The sequence below is a fragment of the Lissotriton vulgaris genome, chromosome 8, assembly GCF_964263255.1.
Source record: "Lissotriton vulgaris chromosome 8, aLisVul1.2, whole genome shotgun sequence".
NCBI classification, from domain to species: Eukaryota; Metazoa; Chordata; class Amphibia; order Caudata; family Salamandridae; genus Lissotriton; species Lissotriton vulgaris.
Window position 1 is genome coordinate 1,393,796,672 of NC_141696.1, and position 22,532 is coordinate 1,393,819,203.

Below are 22,532 nucleotides of genomic sequence, written 5' to 3' on the forward strand. Positions count from 1 at the left end.
GCACCTCATATTTGTGCGCCCATTTATGCTTGAGTGCTTGCAGGTTCGGGAGGGGGCACTATTGGTCTTCTGCCGGCGGGTTCACCCCCAACACCTGTCGGGTGCTGATCGAGTCACCTAGACCATCCTTGGCATCTGCTCCAGTTCCAACACACCGGTACAAAAGGGGGTGGTGATGGACGGAGCATCTGAACCAATCAAACACTCACACCCAGTCAACAGATTTCACTTGATGTCACCACGCGCCTTTCCGCAGTTTACACTTTGTCACTTGCGTCGCCACTTATGTGTCACGAGCACATTTGTGCACCAAATCCAAATTGGGCTGCCTATGTAATTCGTATCTACAGTGCTGATACAACTGTACCGCTTCTGAAAACTTATTTTCCAAATATATGATGCGCACATTTTGGAAAAAAAATTCGTGAGTCGCCCTCTTTCCCTCCACGTCCTGTATTTTGCAGACTGATCTAACTGACCCTGCCATTTATACGATTTGAGATGTTGTTTTTTGTCATATACTTACCCAGATCTCAACTGGTTTATGGGTTTTACTCCTGTGGTTTTCAACAACGTTACTAGTACCTAGTCGCCATGTTTTTAAAAAGTGTAATTAGATGTCGATCAACAATGAACTGAAACTTTTTTGAGCTGCAATGCTGTATTTTTGTATGAATTTTTATTAATTTTCATCATGTATTTTTACTTGTGCTTTTGTAATTTTTCTAAATCAAAATCGAATAAAGCTAATTTTTTACTTTTGACTTTGACGTTACTAGTATGACAGGCATGCGCTGGTGGAACAATGGGAGAACAGACCCTTATGGATACCAGTTAAAAGATCATGAAGACAATCAGGCAGGTGTCAATGGACTGGACTCCTCCCTTGACACTGGCTTGGTTTCTCCCTTTACCGTGGATTGCAGGAAGCTGGCTTTTTATGTAGTACTGCCAATGTAAGGGGTCTCCATGCAAAAAGTCCAGACGACCCTTATTGGTTGACAGGGCTTACTTTAATAACCCCCAGTGCTATATTTGTGGTAGTGTGGTTGAGCAGCTTACTCTTAGCATAGATGAGTGTTAAGCATTATGAAATCCGAGACCAATATATGAAAATGAAGTGTTTTTTATAGGAATTTAGACATCAATGGTGGTTGAGGTTTTGAAGCCTCTGGCCTTGATATGCTTAATCGCCAGCCATCTTGCTGAAGGAGATGTGAACCCCTTCTGCCAAGCATGCATGGTTCCTGACATCTGAGAGCGTGGCTCTCCCTTACAGGGGGTCAGAAACTCGCCTTTGTTTGCAAGCTGGAAGGTACCATTCAGCCAAGACACTAAGTGACTTGTAGGATAATATGAGTGTATGTTTTCATAAATCCAATACTGACATCAGTATTGATTTGTAAAGACAAGGTGTTTGATGCCAAACACCATCATTTACAGTGAAGCGATTATGTAGCTCGGTAACTCCTAATGACCAGTGCCCAGTACATACCTTTAAAATGGCTTTCCGATCACTTGCAGTGACTAGTAATGGAACTAGGTATCACAGGGGAATATCTGCTCATTCAGTTGTATCCTCACATGTAATATAGGGCTCTAAAGGCCTGCTGTAGTGGTGACTCGCATAGAGTACATGTTATGTACTTAGACCTTGCACACAGGGAGTGGGCAATGTCATGTTTTCAGAATGGTTTGCACCATTTCACACATCCTGCAATGGCAGTCTGCATGCAGTTTGTGTGTGGTTCCCCTAGGGTGGCATAATGCATGCTGCATGCCCTGGGTTCCAGGGGTACCATTTACTTTGGACTTGCAGGGGTGCTAAAGTCCCTGGCAATTGGATTACAATTAACATTTATCTTGTTTTTAGAGACACTCTCCTACATGGTTACGCAGGAGGGTGCCTCATTTGAAATGTTGTTGCTTAGGGTGGCTGAAGTCATGCACCTTAAGCTGCTTTAAGTGGCAGTCGAGGCAAACCGCTTGACAGAGGTACTTCAGCCAGGAGCTGTCCTTACTGAAGCATTACTTCCATTCAGTGAAGGCCTTTCTGATATCCTACTGATATCCTGTGCGGGGCCTGGTCCAAGCCCTGCACAGGGACTTCTGTGTATAGGATAGTTGGCCGCAGCCATTTACCCTCCTCATGTGACCCCAGTTTCTTCAATCAGCACCGCACGCCACTTGATGTTCCCCCAGCTGGATTAGATAATTGCCTTATCTTTGGTTAGGATAGACTTCTCTGATTTTCATATTCTGCTGTTTTGTTTTCTTCCTATCCCTCCTTGGTATTGCATACTTTGATGATATCTGTGTCTGACACTCACTTATATAAGATTGCATTGAATCATTCCGCTCTGCCATTATCTCTTCTTCCAATCACTCACTCTGATAGGGTAAATTCTCATCATACTGTATTGTGACTTCCCTGTGATGATTTACGTGTCCTTTGATTGCTTAAGTTAGATTGGTTGTATAGGGCAAGGAAGGTGGCACTCAAGAATTGTGAAACTCTCCTCTTAGACTCATTTTCTGTTCCAGATCATACGCACTCAAAACTTTATCCGGTTCCTCATTGTAAACGCTCCTCCAACACTACCTTAGAGCCGTTGTTTGTCCAGGCCTCCATCTCCAAATCAAAGTTACCCCAGCACCTTCCCTGCCACCCCACCGGACAGAGAATCCAAAAGCTGGCTATCTTTGGGAAGAAAAAGTTCTCTTACGCCAGCCTAACACTGCAGTTGCCGAACATTGAGTTCCTCTTGAGCCAATACTTCTATACCATCTGGGACTCGGTTGTGGAAGTGCTGCTCCTGGTCTTGGAGGATGCCCGAGCCATACTCTATCAAGCAATTGCTGGTGGGAGGGACACAGCCAAGTTCACCTTTAAATGTGGGCTGGATACTCATGACTCACTGGGCAGAGCAATTTCATAGTCTGTGGCCCTTCAGTGCCACGTCTGGGTGAGAATCACTTGATTTTCGGTTGATGTTGAGGTCTCTTTCTTGCACATGTACTTTTGATGGCTCTCTGTTTGAAGAGAAGGCAGACTCTGTGCTCAAGCACTTTAGGGATTCAAGCAAGCCGGGCCTAAGACGGCTGGAATGCCAGAAACCGGTCCTCGGAAGCTTGTTTCCGGTCCAGGAAAGGCATGGCTTGGCAGTTCGGGCTGGACTGTTCCCATGAGGCACAGGGTCAGACTGATTTGCATATAGCCATGTCTGAACTGGGGTGGCAGAGTGGACTAAAGAACGGTGATGGATTAAACCCATATCTTTTGACTGGGTGTGAGTGTTTGATTGGTTCACATGCTCCGTCCATTACCACCCCCTTTTGTACCGCAAGCACTTTAGGCCAGCGGAGCTACAGCCAGGTCCTTGGGTGTTTCTATGGCCCCTCACCACTCCCAGTCCTCCTTCCATTCCTTTTGTGGTCACAAGAGGGACTTCCAACCTCGTCTTTACATGCCCAGCCACCCAGGCCAACAAAATGCATAATCTTTTCTTAGCTGAGGATGCGGTACCCACAGACCACATGGAACAGGCAGCCAGAGGTTGAGCTAGTCCAATACCTCCCAGCAACCGCAGCCTCAAACCCCTTTAGTATGCCCTCTGACCATCTTGGGCAGCCAGTGGGGAACAGGATACGCCATCACCTGCACCACTGGAGGTCAAAAGCATCTAGCTGTTGGCTTATGCAGCTAGCCCAAAGGCTATTTTCCCTCCCCTTTGTGACCACCCCGCCCCCATGCTGCCTTATTGTGACAAGATTACAGAGGACCATCTCTCCTTGCTTCTTCAGGAGGTGTTATCTCTCTTGGCCAAGGGAGCTATAGAGACGGTACCGGCATCAGAAGTTAGTCGTGCTTGCTATTCCTGCTACTTTGTGGTGCCCCAGAAGGACAGAGACCTTTGTGCTATTTTAGACTTGCCCCTTTTTAATTTCTTTCTGAAAAAGGGGAAATTCAAAGTGCTCATGCTCGCGCAAGTCCTGTCCGCCCTTGGTCCAGGAGAGTGGATGGTGTTGCTATGCTTACAGGATGCTTATTTCCACATCCCCATTCTGCCGGTCCTCAAGCTTTGCATGCAGTTCACGTCGGCCAAGAGTACTTTTTGTTTACATTGCACCCTTCAAGCCTTTTCAGTACCCCTGGCGTGTTCACAACAGTGATGGCGGTGGCTGCAACTCACTTGTAAAGGTCAAGGATTGCAGTCTTTCCCTACCTCACTGATCGGCTGTTGAAGGCGGGCTAACGCCAAACAGTTTATCTTCCAACTACAGACTATGGTGAACCTTCTGTACTTGCTGGGGTTCACTATTGACGTGCCAAAGTCACACTTCACTCATATCAGACACTCCCTTTCTTAGGAGCTTTTCTGGATACAGTGTTGTTTCGTGCCTATACTCCAGGGTGGATTGTCTAGGATATACAGGCTATGATACTGATGTTTCAGTCTCTGTTCTGGATTTCGGTGAGACAGACTGTGAGGCTGTTGGCCTCATGGCCTCTTGCATCCTTCTTGTAACACATGCCGGTTGGCATATGAGGGCTCTGCAGTAAAAACCTGAAGATCCAGTGGGCACAGCACAGAGGGATCTGCAAAAGACCTGCAGTAGTGGTTAAGCAACTGCGATTGGGTCAATGGCAGACACCTCTCCCTTCCCCAACCAGAGCTGATTGTAGTGACATATGCGTCACTTCTGGGATCCAGCGGCCATGTGGGAGCGGTGTAGATCAGAGGACTCTGGTCTCCGGCAGAATCCGGACTAAATAAATAAATACAAAAGTAAACCTGTTGGAGCTCCAAGCTAGCATTGAAGTCCTTCCTACCCTCAATCAGTGGATGGCTGGAACAGGTGTTGACGGACAACACAGCCGCCATGTGGTATTACAACTAACATTGTACCCTTTGTCAAGAGTCGTTGCACCTTTACAAATGTCTGGGATGTGGGGCATATCCCTGATGGTTCAACAATTGGTGGGCTCGCCTTAATCTCAGTCATTGATGCCTAGTGGATCATGAATGGCATTTCCAACTGGAGGTGGCTCAAGGTCTGTTTCAGCAGTGGGGAGTGCCTCAGTTGGATCTTTTTGCCTCTGTCGAAAAAGCGTATTGTCAGTAGGTTTTCGTGCTGGCCTTTCCTAGCCTTCTCTCGCTCAAACGCTTTTTGTCTCGTAGTGGAGCTCAGGGCTCCAGTACGCCTTTCAGCCTATACCACACCTGCTGATAGTTCCCAAGAAGATCATGAATGACCGGGCCCTAGTCATCCTTGTACCTCTGGACTGACTCAGAGTTTAGTATCCTGAGCTTTTGAGCATGGCCATTGGTACTCCAGTCAGGCTGCCTCTTCCAGAGATTCTTCCATCGTAGCAGGAGGGGAGGGTTCTCCATGCCAGGCTGTCAGCGCTACTCCTTCATGCATGGAGATTGAGCGGTTACAGTTTACAGCTCTCGACCTTTCGCTCGAAGTGTGCAATGTTATCTTGGCAGCCAGATGTCTGTCCATCAAGACAGTATACACATGTCACTAGGCAAGTTTGTGCATCATTGGCAGAAAGACAAGTTGACCCCTCCTTTCTCAGGTCATTCAATTCCTGCTGGGCAAGAGAAAGCATGAGTCTGCTTTGGGCACATTAAAGGGCTATCTCTCTCCCATCTTAGCCTTTTTGGGGCTACCAGACCAGCCAGCCCTGTTGTAAATAGGTTTTTGAAAGGTCTTCAACATCGGCTTTCACCTCTATCCTTTATCATGCCTCAGTAGGACCTCAATCTGGTAATCAAGTTTCTCATGTGTGCTCCCTTTAATCCATTATACAACTGTCCTCTCAGGCTTCTCAAAACGGTCTTCCTAGTGGTGAGAACATCTGCCTGGAGGATCATTGAGCTCCAGGTTTTCTCATCTAAGCCTCTGTACCTCTCCGTTTTCCCAGACAAGCCGATTCTTCGCACTAGAGCTACCTGTGAGAGGGTGAGCACCTGGGACTCTACCTTACCTGTATATCGCCACACCGTCCTCACGATGTACTTAGTCAGGAAACCTGCAAAAGGAAGGGAAAAAGGGTTCAACCGCCCGTATCACAGCCACCGAAAGGCGGCTGTTTATTTAAACAGAGATGAGGCGGTTCAATGAAGAAGAGAATCAATCCTGCGAAGGCCGGCGGGAGGAAAAGGGAGAAGAAAACAGAAGGGGAGCCAGAGAAAGCATACCACTGGAGAGATGAGACCGAAGCGGCCCGAGAAAAGAGAAATGCTTTTCTGGATACCGCAAATCAGAAGAAGGCAGCGGTAACCAATGAGTCCGGTAGAGCAAGAGTTATCAGAAGGATCCGTTTTCAGCAGTGAGGAAAACGAGTCCTGGTCAGAAGATTGGTCGATCTCTCCTGAGAATGCTGTACTGCCGCCGCAACACTGGATAGTTGCGGCGGAGCGTGTGAGTGCATGGGTAGCTGGGGTTATTTGTAGAGAGGAAGGAGGGATTGGGAGCGGACTTTACACACGATGGGGTTTGGTGTAGGGGCTACTCTGATGTTTTATTTCTTTCATTTACATAATGTGCCTAGAACTGAAAGGCACTTCATCTCCCAGGCGGCAAGGGGGGTAGAAAAGCAGATAAACTGTTTCCTTTCTTTTAAAATTAAGTGCAACTGATTGAGGAAACCTTTGGATCCCCTGAGCATATCTTTGTTTCCCCTAAAATCCCAAGACTCTTAGAGATAGTCGTCTTTCATACCCCAAATAAGGGGAGGAAGGAAAATATCAGTTAAAAGAGAGGACAGAATGGTTATCTGTTTCTCTCTTCCTCACGCCTGTAAATCTGTCTCTCTTCTTTTATTCTTACTTATCCCTTGCAACTCATAGTTTCCAGCCTGAGCACCTAAGAATTTGGTGTAGGGTGATTATTGATATTTTCCTGAATAAATTCTTACAGCTGCATTTCTTTTATACACAATTCCGGGGGTCCCTCCACATCGTGAGACTGAGAATTAGACAAAAAAGAAGATATAAAACAAATCCCCATAATTTCAGAAAGACTCCACATAATATATATTCATATGCAACAAACTAAAAATAAAGACACCATTGCGAAACAACCGTCCCAGTCTCCCTCACTACCTTTCTGCCAAAAGGTGTTACTACCTTTCATATAGGCCAGCCCATCACCCTGCCTACCTTTGATGCTTTGCCCCACCCCTCTAAGGAAAAGGAACCCCTCCATTGACTAAACCCCAAAAAAGGGTTGTCGTTCTACCTTGACCACACAAAAGAGTTCCAGGTGGACTACTGTAAGAAAGTCGCTCTGTATATACTGGACCAAAGTAAGGAACAGTGTGCACAGAGTCCACAGTCCCCAGAGGTTTGGCAGAGGCTAACGTTAGATATAACCTTACTCTCTAAAGTGGTAACTTGGTCGAGCAGTAAGACAGTATGAGAGGACAGTGTAAAGCAGTTGTTGTACACACTCAGTCAGCAAATGGTCTCACACACTCAAGAACTGAACTCTAGGTCAATTGTTTTGTATCAAAAGATATAGTTGTTTTATTTTAGAACCAACAAGGTATCAAAATATACTTTTCTCAGAATGAGTAACTTTAGTTAAATACTTTTCAAATAGGCAATAGACTTTTCAAGTACAATAGCTACAATGGTTGCAATATGCAACACAATTTCAAACACAATAAAACATTGAGCTCAATGGGAATTTCTAGTTAAATGCAATTGATTACTTTATAGATTACTTTTCTTACCACAGGACTGGATGCTAGATTCAGTCCCGGGACATTTCCTGTAAACAGTGTTGAGTAAAAGCGTTTTGGTTACAGTAGTGATTTTTAAGGAATATTATGGTATTTTCAAAGTTCACACAGAAACTTTTCAGTGAAAACCAAGCAATGTTATCCTATTGAAGGAAATTCAAGTTACTGGTAAGTACAGTTATAATTACTTTTTAGGTTCAGTGCTGGGCTGAACGATACAGCACTGGGCTCTCTCCTGATAACAGGTGAGTAAATCAGAATTCGTTATTTGGCTGATTTTAGATGAATATTTTAAAGTTTCAAAACTCCACACTTTGAAGAATTTCCAAGTGAAACCAGTCAATGTTATCCTATGGAAGGAAAAAGTTATCAGCTTTGAGGTAAGTACTCGACTGGCAGAGTTAAGGTTCTGGGCATAGACTCCGGGGTCTCTCAGGGTCGGAAAGGTACAGTTGTTGCATCCTCAGCGGCACAGGGGCTGCCGGGTGCAGAGAGAGTAGTCCCAATGCTATCCTATGTAGGATAGGGGGCCTTTGGTTGGTGGCTGTAAGTAAGCTGGCCATGTGGTTGTGGGAGCTGAGCTCCTGGTCACTTACTCAGGGCAAGTAAAGAAGAGTAGTTGCTGCACTTCCAGCGGCACTTGGGCGGCTGGGTGCAGGGTGCTTTTGAGCCATCGGCCGCTCAATGTTAATCAATGGAAGAGTAAAAAAATTAACAAAGGTTGCAGGCTCGGGACGGAGATTCTTCAGGTGCGACCACCACTTTGAGAGGTAAGTTGGGATCTTGAAGAAGAGGAAGGTACCCCAGAGGAAGGCACAGGGGGCCGCAGGGCGCAGAGTGCAGAGGGGTGTCTTTTGGTGTCAGGAAATCTTACCCTCAGCTGGTCACGGTTGGAGGGGTCCCTGGCTGTGAGGCTACAGGTGTCGTCTGGTTCGTTGAGGAGGGTCTTTGGGCACTGAACTCCGGGTCACAGACCCCGGGGGGAAGCCCTCATGGTCTTTGTTCACTCAGACACAGTCCGGACTCGTCGGGTGCAGAGTGGGCTGGATTCGCGCTTCCTGGCTGGCACCAGGGGTGTTGCTGTTTGAGCAGAAACACTGCTAATGGGATTCCCAGTCTTTTTAGAGGTTGAAGGCAGGCAGGTCCTCCTGGGTTTTTGAGGTTGCTGTCTGCAGGAGACGCTGGGGTTTAGCAGGGGCCTGACAGGGTTCTGGGGCCAAGTCATTTGGTGTTGTCCTCTTGTTAGCGGCTGCACGGTAGGTCTTCTTGTTTCTTGTTCTTCTTCTTGTTGCAATCGGGATCTGAGGAAGGAAGGTTCAGGGTGCCCCTAAATACTAAATTTAGGGGCGTTACAGGTAGGGCAAGGGCAGGGACCAATGGGTCCCTGTCCTGGGGTGAGTACACCCCCTATCCTCCCCCTGTCCCCCCTCTCCTGTGGGAGGGGGGTAGGGGTCTATCTCCGATTGGGCAGGGCTTCCCATCCTCAAGATGGCCGGAGCCCGGAGTTGTTCTTCACCTCGCTGGCACACCCCATTTCCTCACTTAGGGTTTCCCGCCGTTCTTACTGCCAGAGTGGGGGTCAGAACCGGTGGGGGCCAGTTGCTGAGTTCAGCAATCAGCCTGGAGAAGCTCACAAAAGTCAGCATGCCTTTGAAGCTTCCCCTGTCCATCCTGGGGGAGGAGGCTTGGCACCTCGCCGCAGGATGTGCATTGTTTCAGGCCTCAGAGTGGAAGGCTCTCGACCCAGGGGTCCAGAAACATGTCTGGTGGTGGCAGCCTCAGTAGCCACGCAGCCAGGACACTGGGAGTTGGTTAGGTTTCAGGGGCACCTCTAAGATGCCCTCTGTCGTGCATTTTACATTAAATCCCACACTAGCATCAGTGCGGGTTTAATGTGCTGAGAAGTTTGATATCAAACTTCTCAGTCTTCGGTGAAGCCATCATGGTGCTGTGGAGTTCATAATGACAACCTCCCAGCACCATATGCTTTTAATGGCAGCACTGCACTTACAGTGCCCAGGAATGGCCGTGGCTACTGTAGGGGCACAGGGCTCATACACCTGTGCCCACACCACTGGCATAGTGCACCCAGCTAGAGGGGTGACTGATGGATGCCAGGGCAGTGTGCTTGTGGGCATGGCACACAGGGATGTGTGCCATCTTGACTCTTTGTTTAGTTCTGCACCAAGACATTCAGCCTGCAAAGGCAGTGTGTGTGTTTCAGGGTACAGGGCCCTTAAGGGTGGCACAATAAGTGCTGCAGCCCTTAGTTGTCTTCCCTGGTCACCATGCCCTGGGTACCTAGGGAACCATTTACTTAGGGCTGACAGGTGGCCAGAGATGCCAATTGGGTTTTAGTTTCAACACAGTTTTAGGGAAGGAACACAGGCCCTGGGCACCTGGTTGGCAGGAGCCCAGGGAACACTTAGTCAAAGCACATCAGCAATGCAGCAAAAGGTGGAGGCATAACATGGAAGAAAGATGACACTTTCTCACAACTACCAACTCTTTTGTGTGGGGTACGTCAGAGCCAAGGGGAAGGCTGTGCAAAAACAGACCATCTCAAGATGGATCGTAGTCTGCATTAAAATTTGCTACGCACTGGCCAAGAAGCAAACCCCGGAGTGTTTGCATGCTGATTCCACCAGAGCTAAGACTGTAACTGCTGTATTAGCACGTGGAATTTTGGTACTAGACATCTGTTAGGCACGTGGGCTTCTCTACACACGTTCACCAAGCACTCCTGCCTGGACAGTCCGGTACAACGGGAGGAGCACTTTACCTGTTCGGTCCTGTAAGGCTTTGTAGTGTGAAACTGTTTCGCAGACCCACCGCCAACGAGGAATTGCTTGGGTATCTATTCTAAGGCAAAGAATCTGTGGCTAGAAGCCTCTATCTTATTAACCAGTTACTTACCTTTGGTAATGCCTTATCTGGTAGAGACTCTATCTAGCCACTGACCTTTCCTGTTAAGCAAACAGATTTCTAGAGTCAAGGCTATTTCCCTTTCAGTGTCCTAGTTTTCCACAGCAGTGGTCTGTGTTTTTCATGGCTCTGTGCTCCTGGTGGGGAAAGTTGCAAAAAGAAACTTGCATCAACGCCCCAGGGATTGCACCTATATAGGCACCGTGTATGTCATTTTCTGCGTGGACGACGTCACGTGGAACTATACAACGCCACCTACCAGAACAGAAGTGTACTGCTCATGGATATTTCCAGATCCAGGTTGACGCCTGGGGATAATTCTACGGTAAGTAATCTGCGGCTAGATAGTCTCTGCTAGATAAGGCGTTACTGATGGTAAGTAACTTGTTCTTCTGTTCCTTCTCCCCCATGGGACAGATTGGGGGTTGGTACTCGGATCCCCCTTATGGGGGAACAGAAAAACTAATGCTGTTGAGGGAGAGCAAATGTCTTTGTCCAAGAGGCCGCTCCCTCTACTAGATATCCCTGGTGTAATCCTACTGTGATCACTTTGCGCTTTGCAGAGAAAAGAAGGTATTCTTTCGAAAGCTCATTTTCTCATCTTTTAAAGAACATCTAATTTTCAGCACAATTCTCCAGGAGCGCAGAAATGGGGCTGTATTTAACCTTCTCCACACCCCCAGGTAAACCAGGGAGTAGTTTTCTGGGTCCCAGCCTGCCATTGGCATGATCGCATCACGTACGCGATCCCGTCATTGGCAGGAGAGTTACGCCCCACCTGGGCTTGAGTGGGAGAATCTCTGTTTGTTCATAAATGAAGGGACTTTATTTTCAGCAAGAACATGTGGGTTACGATATCAACCCTAGTGTGAATTTGGAACAAATGAACTACATCCCCCGGGCTCAGATAACTTACTTGCGTTGGCTAGCAGGTGGAAATAATTGGAGCTAGAAAGAAAATCTGTGCTCTATTTGAGTTCATATGTAGTTGTATGTGTCTCTGGACCTATATTTTATGCGTTGTTATCCATGGAAATAACCACCTTTGTGTGCGTGTTTGTGGTTTTAGCTGTGCCTAGGTACACAACTACTGTGGTATTGGTAGCACCTCACTCCAGAACATTATGAACAATGTCTCCAGTCCTAAACCTTTTTTCCTACATCTGTTTTTAATCTTTACATGAAATCATTGAACGTGCTTCATATACTTTGAACCATATGTTCGAGGCATGTGGGCTGTTGAATTCATATCTTAGCATTAGATCGCCGCCTAGTGTTGGGTCCGGATGATTGCAGCTTGTTCTCTTGGAAGAGTCTTCGAAGTATCACGAGATAGGTGACTCCTCTGCTGGACTACAGTGCGCATGGGCATCGTCTCCATCTCAGATTGTTTTTTTCCGCCATTGGTTTGGATGCACTTCGACAGCTCCAGCTTCGATATCGAAGTTTTCCCAAACTTTCTAGGCCTAAACCCTTTTACTCGTTGGTATTGTCTTCCGCTCTGTTCCCGTCGACTCAACAACACTTCCACTTCTCTCCGGTCGTCGATGCGGCCCGTTGGGCCTTTTCAACGCCACGTGGGCCTCTTGCTGTTGGAAAGGACCCTGTTTAAAATATGCCCACAGTGTGGATCTAAATTTCCACACAGTGATGAGCATAGAGTATGCAACAGGTGCCTATCTCCTGACCACAATGAAGACAACTGTCCAGCTTGTGCTCAGTTCCGGTCAAAGAAGACAATCCGGAACCAAAGAGCTGCTCGACAAGAGATGCAGTTCCAGGCACAAGATCCAGATCCAGAAAACATAATAAAAGACGAACATGAACTTCCAGAGGCGGAGGGCTCCGACGACCTGGAGATTGTCACCATAGAGGACCAGTCGGACTCCGATGACCAGATCACACCGGGGCAAACCGTGAGTACAAAAGCCCCTACCCCGCCTCCACCGCCACCGAAGGCTCCGGTCAAAGCATTGCCTCAAAGCCTTAGCCCGTGACCGAAACACTGCTTCAGAAGCCCTGCCTTCTGGCTCTGCTCCGAAGACCACACCCAAGCCCTCCGGTTCCTCGTAACCCGGCAAAATATCGAGACCCAAAGAAGTCGTCAAGCACAAAAAAGCTGTTGTCTCAAAACCGGCAGCAGTGCCGAGAAAGGTCGTCGAGCCGAAAAAGGTTGTCAAACCAAAGAAGGCCACCGAGCCGAAGAAGGCCGTCGAGCCGAAGAAGGCCGTCGAGCCGAAGAAGGCCGTCGAGCCGAAGAAGGCCGTCGAGCTGAGCAAGGCCGTCGAGCTGAACAAGGCCGTCAAGCCGAGCAAGGCCGTCGAGCTGAACAAGGCCGTCTAGCCGAGCAAGGCCGTCTAGCCGAGCAAGGCCGTCTAGCCGAGCAATGCCGTCTAGCCGAGCAAGGCCGTCTAGCCGAGCAAGGCCGTCTAGCCGAGCAAGGCCGTCTAGCCGAGCAAGGCCGTCTAGCCGAGCAAGGCCGTCTAGCCGAGCAAGGCCGTCTAGCCGAGCAAGGCCGTCGAGCCGAACAACGCCGTCGAGCCGAAAAAGGTCATCGAGCCCCCAGAACAACACAGACTGTATATAGACCCTGATAAAAGACATACATCGGTCTACAAGACACACAAAAGAAGTCTGGACACTGAAGCCCCTTCTCCGGTTCCTCCTAAGAAAAAGGAGTTTGGCACATCCCCTTCAAGACCTTACACACCCCCTCCTTTCACGCCTAACATGCCTTTTGTTCCATATTCTCCTTCACCTACACATTATGATGAGGAAGAAGACATGGGGGGAGATCCTCAGGATGATTTCACACAACCTGACGATCCAGGAAATCAGGATGACACATGGAGTGACCATAATGATAATGATGACCTATAGGACACTCAACCCATACCTGATCCCTCGCCATACCCCACAAAGCCATCTCTTACTGACGACACTGTTGCTTTTAACCAACTAGTGGACAGAGCAGCTCAGTTTCATGGGGTTCACATGCACACTGACCCTATAGAGGAGGATTTTCTATTCAACACCTTCCCAACTTCAGAGAAGAGTTTACGTATACTCCCTATGCTAAAAGGAGTACTAAAGCACGCACCAGACATCTTTAAGGACCCAGCCAGGGCGCGTGTCCTCAATCCAAGAATTAAAAAGAAGTATAAACCGGCCCCTAAAGACCCATCATACATCAGGACTCAGCTACCACTAGATTCCCTAGTAGTATCTAATGCTAAGAAGAGAGCAAATTCACAGACGACAGGTGATGCTCCCTCTCCTGACAAGGAGTCTAAAATCTTAGAAGCCTCAGGGAAAAGAGTGGCCTCTCAGGCAGCGAGTACCTGGAGGATTGCCAATACCCAAGCTCTCCTAGCACGCTATGACAGAGCACACTACGATGAACTGGAAGGATTATCACAGCACCTACCAGAACCCCATAAATCTAAAGCAAATGACCTAATACAGGACGGGAAATTCATCACTAACGCATCCATAAAATGCGCCCTTGATGTAACTAACACAGCCGCTAGGTCTGTCAACACTAGTGTATTGTTACGCCGGCATGCCTGGCTCCGCATTTCAGGATTAAAAAATGAAGTACAGTCTACCATACTCAATCAGCCTATAAACCAGGATTTCTTATTTGGCCTGCGGTGGATACCATCTTGGAAAAGATGAAAAAATATACTGACACCACTAAGTCCATGGGGGCACTTCAATTTCAACAGTCTAGAAGCTCCTTTCGTCGCTCCTCCTTTCGAAACACAGGTAGAGGCAACAAATCTCAAACTGCATCATCATTCAATATCTCTACACAAGGCACATTTATTAGAGGCTCCAATAGAGGAGGTTATAGTGGGAACAATAACAAGGGCAGAGGCCGTGGTAATAACACCCAAGCCTCCACCGCCACCAAACAGTGACTTCTTAACACTCTCTCCAGACCACTTAACACCAGTCTGAGGCAGAGTAACACAATTCCTACCAGTCTGGAATGCTATCACTACAGACAGGTGGGTGAGACAAATTATCCAGTATGGTTACTGCCTGGAACTCATTTCTATTCCACCCAACATACCACCCAAACCCCCTCCAATGTCAAAGTAACATATCCCGCTTTTACAACAAGAGGTGCTGTCCATGCTCGAAAAGGGCGCCATAGAGCCAGTCTCATTGCAACATCAAGGGACAGGGGTATATTCTCTTCACTTACTCATCCCCAAGAAAGACGGCTCTCTCAGACCAATATTAGACCTCAGAACTTTGAACCAATCCATACTCTCAGATCATTGCCATATGATCACTTTACAACAGGTCTTCCCACTTCTACAGCAAGGCGACTTTGTCGCCACATTAGACCTCAAGGATGCATACTTTCACATTCCTATACATCCAGCTCGCAGGAAATACCTCCGGTTCACAATAGAGGGTCAACACTATCAGTTCAAAGTTCTTCCCTTCGGAGTAACTACAGCACCAAAGGTTTTTACAAAATGCCTAGCAGTAGTAGCAGCACACCTCAGGAGGCAACACATCCATGTGTTCCCCTACCTCGACGATTGGCTCATAAAAGCCAACTCAGAAACAGTGTGCCAACCATACCTCCTAGACATTCCAGCTCCTGCACAGTCTAGGTTTTTCAATAAATTACCCAAAATCACACCTGCAACCCTCCCACATACACCAATATCTGGGAGCAACAATAGACACCTCCACAGCAAAGGCATATCCAAATCCAGCCAGGATAGCCAGCATTCAATCTCTTATTCAAACATTTCTACCACAACACTCCCTGCCAGCACGAGTGTTCATGCAGCTTATAGGCATGATGGCCTCCTGCATATTTATTGTTCCTCATGCTCGACTTCAAATGCGCCCCTTACAGGAATGCCTAGCACGCCAGTGGAACCAAGCTCGAGGATAATTAAAAGACCTGGTGTTGGTAGACAGTCGCACTTACCGCTCTCTGCAGTGGTGGAACCCACAAAACCTTTCCAAGGGGCGACTGTTCCAAGAGCCGGTTCCACAGGTAGTACTAACAGCGGGCACATCACTGACAGGCTGGGGAGCCGATCTCCTTCAATATACAGTCCAAGGTCTCTGGACAGTCAAACAAAAGACACTACATATAAATCACTTGGAGTTACTGGCAATATTCCTAGCAATGAAAGCCTTTCAGAAATACTTGCACAACAAGACTATCCTAATCCGAACGGACAACATGACAGCCATGTACTACATCCAAAAACGGGGGGACACACTCTCTGCAACTATCTCACCATTGCACAGAGCATTTGGAAGTGGGCAATCCCACAAAACATCTATCTCCTGGCAGAACACCTCCCAGGAATAGACAACCAGATAGCAGACCTACTATGCCGACACAGTCAGCAAGTACGCGAATGGGAGATTGATCCTCCAGTTCTCCAGCCATTCTTCCAAAAGTGGGGACATCCAGACATAGATCTGTTTGCCACAAACGAAAACTCAAAATGCCTATCCTTCGTGTCCAGGTTCCCACACCCTTTGTCACAAGTCAATGCTGTATGGATGAACTGGTCATGGCGATTTGCGTACGCTTTTCCACCAACCCCACTGATCCCATTAATGGCACGCAAACTGAGGCAACAATCTCTCACAATGATCCTGGTTGCTCCCACATGGGCAAGACAACCATGGTACACAACGCTCCTAGAACTCTCAGTAGTTCCAAACCAAAGGCTGTGCCTCTTGCTACAACTGCTAACACAGAACCATGGAGAGATCAGACACCCAGATCCCAATCCGATGAACCTTGCGATTTGGCTCCTGAAGTCTTAGAGTTCGGATATCTTAACTTGCCTCCAGACTGTATGAACATTATCAAGGAAGCAAGGCGTCCCACTATCAGAGCATGCTATGCAACTAAATGGAAAAGATTTGTAATATATTGTAACAATAACCAAGTCAATCCATTGAATGCCTGTATCCAGAATTTAATATGTTACCTGCTACATCTTCAGAGATGTAACCTAGCATACTCATCCATAAGGCTACACCTTGCGGCTATAGCAGCATATCTTCAAAACAGACAACACGTGTCCCTATTCAGAATTCCACCCATCAAAGCTTTTATGGAGGGACTCAAAAGAGTTATCCCTTCAAGGCATCCACCTTCTCCAGTCTGGAACTTAAACTTAGTACTTACCATACTCATGGGACCACCCTTCGAACGACTTCATTCATGTGAAATACAATTCTTAACATGGAAGGTGGCATTCTTAATTGCTATTACCTCCCTCAGGCGAGTGAGTGAGCTACAGGCACTAACCATTCAGGAACCTTTCATGCAAATACACCACAATAAAGTAGTGCTTCGTACAAACCCTAAATTTATGCCCAAAGTCATATCCACTTTCCACATCAATCAGTCCATAAATTTGCCAGTTTTCTTTCAAAACCCGCAATCCGTAGCTGAAAGAGCTCTACACACACTTGACGTTAAAAGAGCTCGTTGACAGAACAAGATCATTCAGAAAGACAAAGCAACTATTTGTAGCTTTTTCACCACAACATAAGGGCAATCCCACTTCCAAATCAGGAATAGCCAGATGGATAGTTAAATGCATACAAATATGCTATCAAAAGGCAAAGCGCACTTTGACAATTCCCCCAAAAGCACACTCCACACGTAAAATGGGGGCATCCATGGCTTTCCTAGGAAATATTCCCTTAGAAGACATATGTAGGGCAGCTACATGGTCTACCATACACACATTCACTAAACACTACTGTGTTGACGTGCAAGCTAAGCAACAGGCTGCTGTGGGCCAGGCTGTCCTTAAAACTCTTTTTCAAACCACTGCAGCTGGTACAGGCGACCACTGAGAGAATAGAAACTGCTATACAGTCTATACTAAGGTATGAATTCTGCAGCCCACATGCCTCGAACGGAAAATGCTACTTACCAGTATGCATCTGTTCTTGGCATGTAGGGCTCCTGACATTCATATCGCCCACCCTCCTCCCCGGTGCCTGTCACACCTGCATGGTTATCTTCCTTACATACATTACATGGTCATCTCTTACTTTACTATACTCCATCTTTGCCACAATGGCGAAAAACAATCTGAAGATGGAGAAGATGCCCATGCGCACTGTAGTCCAGGGGAGGAGTCACCTATCTCGTGATACTTCGAAGACTCTTCCAATGCAACAAGGTGCAATCATCCAGACCCAACACTAGGCGGTGATCTAAAGCTAAGATATGAATGTCAGCAGCCCTACATGCCAAGAACTGATGCATACTGGTAAGTAGCATTTTCCTTTCTTGCTGGTACTATATAAAGGGCTGTTGGTTACTACTGGTGACTTTAGTTAATGCCATTTATTGTATTAGGTGATTAGTTTTGTTTTCCTTTTTTGTAGGGTGAAACTAAACTTACAAAATGTAAGGCCTCTCGAAAACCTATAATTAAACAAAATAATTCAAGGTAAGTCTTAATTAGAATCTAATTCTAGCAATGTACATTTTTTTAAGACTTGTACTTTTAACATTTGGTTTGGTTAAAATGATCAACGTTGGATTTTCAAGTACAGTGGATAACTAAATAGTGTTAAATTGTTTAGACGTCCCTCCAGTGATCAAAAGTAACAGCTTTCCAGAGCCCCAAAAAGCAAAAATATCCAAAGAAAAATAGATTTCTTTCCAAGAATAGCTATCCAGCTTTCTTGTGACAAATGCATTTGTGAAATTTTTGTGGTGTTGGCTGGGAATGGAGACAGGTTTTAATGCTGATTACCTGACATTGTAGCTGTGTTTGTGATGGTGTGAGAGCATAACTGTTCTCAAACGTACAGGACACCCCAGATTTTCAGATGGCCCTACTATTGACCTCAGACACTTCTGCCTAGTGTTGATCTTGAGTTACCAGATTTGATTTGATTTAAAATTATTTCTAGAGCGCACGTATACCAGCGGTTTCTTGGCGCTAACTCTAACTGGATCCAAAGCTAATAGGCAGAGAGGGGTGGGGGAAAATTAATCAAAAGACTTTTTGAACAGGTAAGTCTTAAGGTGCCTACGGAATTGAGGGTACTGTGTGATGGTACGAAGTTCGAAGGGAAGGGAGTTCCAAAGGGTCGGGGCAAGGGTGGCGAATTTAGATCCTCCCCACTTCTTTCTCCGGAAACGGGGGACAGTGAGGAGGGATTGAGAGGACGAGCGTAGTTCCCGAGTAGGTATGTAAGGAGTAATCTCGGACGAGATAAAGGCCGGAGCCAAGCCAAGTCGGGCCAGAAAGGTCATGGTTGCAAGCTTGAATTGGACCCTGGCACCTACAGGGAGCCAATGTAAGGATTTCAGGAGGGGGGTGGAATGGTGGAATTTAGGGAGCTTAAAGACCAGGCGGGCCGCCTGGTTCTGAATCTGTTGTAGGCGCCGCAAGCTATAGGCGGGGATACCGGCATATAAAGCATTGCCGTAGTCCAGGCGGGACACCACCATGGCCAGGATTATAAGCTTAAGAGCGGAAAAAGTGAAGAAGCGAGAGACTCTGCGAATGGTTCGCAGGGAAAGAAAGGAAGAAGATACCACAGAGCTAACCTGGGAGTGAAGGGTGAGTTGCGAATTGATTTTTATACCTAGGGTTTTAACAGAGGACGAGGGAACTGGGGAAGTGCCAAGAGAGGGAGGCCAGAAGAGAGAGGACCAGGGGCTGGATGAACCACCCGTCAACACCAACTCGGTCTTGTCAGGATTGAGTTTAAGGTGGTTGTGGTTCATCCAGTCCCTGATATGGAGCATGACAGATTGAAAGTTTAGCACAGAAGAGGGAGAAGAAGATAGGTTAAAGACAAGCTGGAGGTCATCCGCATAGTTAAATACGGCGACCTGTTGTATCCAAGGAATCACAGGAGAAGATGGTAAACTTAAGTATTAAGTTTAATCAGGTATTTCAAGTACAGCATAAGATCCATCAGAGTGCACATCCAACAAGCTCCAGTCTTCAACTGAAGATCAGGAGCAGAACATTCTACTATCACCTAGCAACTAGATGCAAGGATGCAAACATAGGAAAAGCAATAGCAAAGAAAAGCATTAACATAGGATATAACACACCTCCTTTCCCACAATAAAACAAACGAAAAAATAAAGAGAAAACAAAACATGAAACAACAATTTACAATTGGACAACATTTCAGGTGATATAATCATTCAAATATTTCGGTGTAAACTTAATTCTGGAAGATTTTGAACAGGAACCAGAGACCTCAGAAGAGCTTGAGGCAACCTCATTTTTATCTAAAGAAGTCAAGTTATTATCATCAGAACTGGTCAAAGCAGTGGATTGAAGAGAATCTCCCTCATGAATATTAAGATTGTCAAGGAATGATAGGGCTCCATCAGACACATTGGAACTACATGAAGGAAGATTACATGGAGACAAAGTGTTAGGGTCAACAACATTGGGAATGCAGTTTGAATCTGAAACGTCAACAGAAGCAACATCTGAGCCCTTCACTTTTGAAACAGCCCTTTTACTCCACCACTTACCACCAGTAACTTTAACAGCATGTTTGCCGATCTGAACAATAGATGTCTCTGGATAAAACTTTGAACCTTTGGCCTTACACGGTCTTCGGATTCTAACTTTATCACCAACGCTCAAAGAAATCTCTTTTACATGTTTATCCAAATCATATCTGATTTTGGACTTGAGCTGAGCAGAGGCAACCTTATCTTTGACAAGATCCAGATCAACAACATCTTTGCCTTGAGATGTTCTGCTAACAACCCAACCAGGGGATAACTCATTAAAGGATTGTCTCCCTCTTAATAAGAGGAAAGGTGTCACCCCAGTGGTTGAGTGTGGTGTGTTGTTATACGACCAAACTCTGTCAAAAACAACATCCTGATAAAATATATATATTAGATGCCTCTCAAGAAACCGGGTAGAATCAGAGAGAGGAAGTGAAAAATCTCTCGTGGGTTGAATTTAAAGGCAGTGAAATTGGCAGTTGAATGTAGTCGGCCGCAGGTGCAATCAAGAGCACAGTTAGAATAACAGCCGCTGAAATAGTGAACTAAGAAGATTAAAGTGAATAATGAAAAGGAAACTGGCGCTGGTGCAATCAAGGCACAGTGAGAAGATAAGAGCAGGCGCAGGTGCAATCAAATCACAAAGAGTAAATAAACAGTCATAGTTATTTTCTCGTGGCTATAGTAAGATTTAGATTTAAAGCCAGAAGAAAGTGACAGCTGGAAAAGTAGGCACAATTAATGAGCAGCCGCTGGTGCAATCAGGGCACAGATAAATTACAGGCGCTGGTGCTATCAAATCACATAATATAAGAAGTATCTTACTTTAATATGAAGTCAAGGTAGATGAATCTTACAGGAGTCCAATTTTTAAGCAGGTTGATGGGAGACTTGAAACTTGTAGAAAAGCAAGGATTCAAAAATCAAAGATGAGCATCTGAAGTCTGATGAGATCTTGAAAAATAAATTTGGGCGTAGGTTCGTGGGTAATGCTGACTTGACCACCTCGTCGCCAATTTATGTTGTATCCAAGGAATCACAGGAGAAGATGGTAAACTTAAGTATTAAGTTTAATCAGGTATTTCAAGTACAGCATAAGATCCATCAGAGTGCACATCCAACAAGCTCCAGTCTTCAACTGAAGATCAGGAGCAGAACATTCTACTATCACCTAGCAACTAGATGCAAGGATGCAAACATAGGAAAAGCAATAGCAAAGAAAAGCATTAACATAGGATATAACACGACCTCCATCTGTTGAAGGGTGAAGATAAGAGGGGCGAGATAAAGATTGAACAAGAGAGGGGAGAGGGAGGAGCCCTGGGGAACCCCGCACTGCACTCTCCGGGCGTCCGCCGTAAAATCACCCAGACGAACAGCCTGGGTGCGGTCGCTCAGGAAGGAGGACAACCAGACCAGGGCGATCCCCGCCGCCCTGACACGGGACAACAAGATGGTATGGTCAACCGTGTCAAAGGCGTCTGAGAGATCGAGGAGCACAAGGGCCTGATGCTGATTGGTGTCCATACCCTCCCTGAGGTTGTCCAGGACCGAGATGACAACGGACTCCGTGGAGTGAGCGGAGCGGAAACCGGCCTGGCGGGGGGCAAGGGCGCCATGCGTCTCCACAAAGGAGCTCAGAGCGCGGGTGACGTGACGCTCGAGCACCTTAGCCAAGAATGGCAAGAGGGAGATGGGGCGAAAGTTGGCAGGAACAGAGGGATCAGCCCCAGGTTTTTTTAAAATGGGCACAATTACCGCAGATTTCAAAGAATTGGGGACTACGCCTTCGGCAAGGGAGCTATTAAGAAGGTGGAGGGGGGGATCAGGGCAGGCAGTGAAGATGTGCCGGAGGATATGGGCCGGGCAAGGGTCAAGGGGAGAACCAGACTTGCCATGCGCCAAAACATCTTATTAGCATAATAAATTCTTTCAACCACTCCATCATTGAGTTCTAGATCAACGGAAAAGTAAAAGGGTTTTATTAAAGGTTTTTTTGCAAAATCTCAATCAAGCGGTATAGAATAAATGCCATGTAGGGCCCAGTGCAAAGTTATACAGAGTAGTTAAATCAGAAAGATTCTAAGTCTCAAGTGAGCAGCAACATCACAAATGAATCGAGCAGCATGATAGGAAGCTGGCTCTGTATATACAATATATCAAAGTAAGGTACACTGTGCAAAGAGTCCAGTGGATCCCCAAAGGTATACAGAGGTAAAAGTAGATAATACCTTACTCTCTGTTTGTGGTATTTATTGTACACACTCAGGCAAGAAATGATGTCACACACTCAAAGACTGAACTCAAACAAAATTGTTAGTATCAAAA

The 22,532-nt window shown here is 46.5% G+C and overlaps 1 protein-coding gene across 2 annotated transcripts in view; it reads left to right on the forward strand.

Moving 5' to 3' along the window:
- The window catches only part of LOC147698808 (E3 ubiquitin-protein ligase TTC3-like), a 1,930,429-nt gene that overhangs the window by 780,406 nt on the left and 1,127,491 nt on the right, over window positions 1-22,532 (forward strand). For both annotated transcript variants that reach the window (XR_015299370.1, XM_086935404.1), the window contains exon 25: window positions 18,092-18,156. Coding sequence is in view for 1 of the 2 variants with exons in the window: in XM_086935404.1 (XP_086791530.1) it covers window positions 18,092-18,156 (65 nt within the window). In the remaining variant the exon portion in view is untranslated. The remainder of the gene's footprint in view (window positions 1-18,091; window positions 18,157-22,532) is intronic.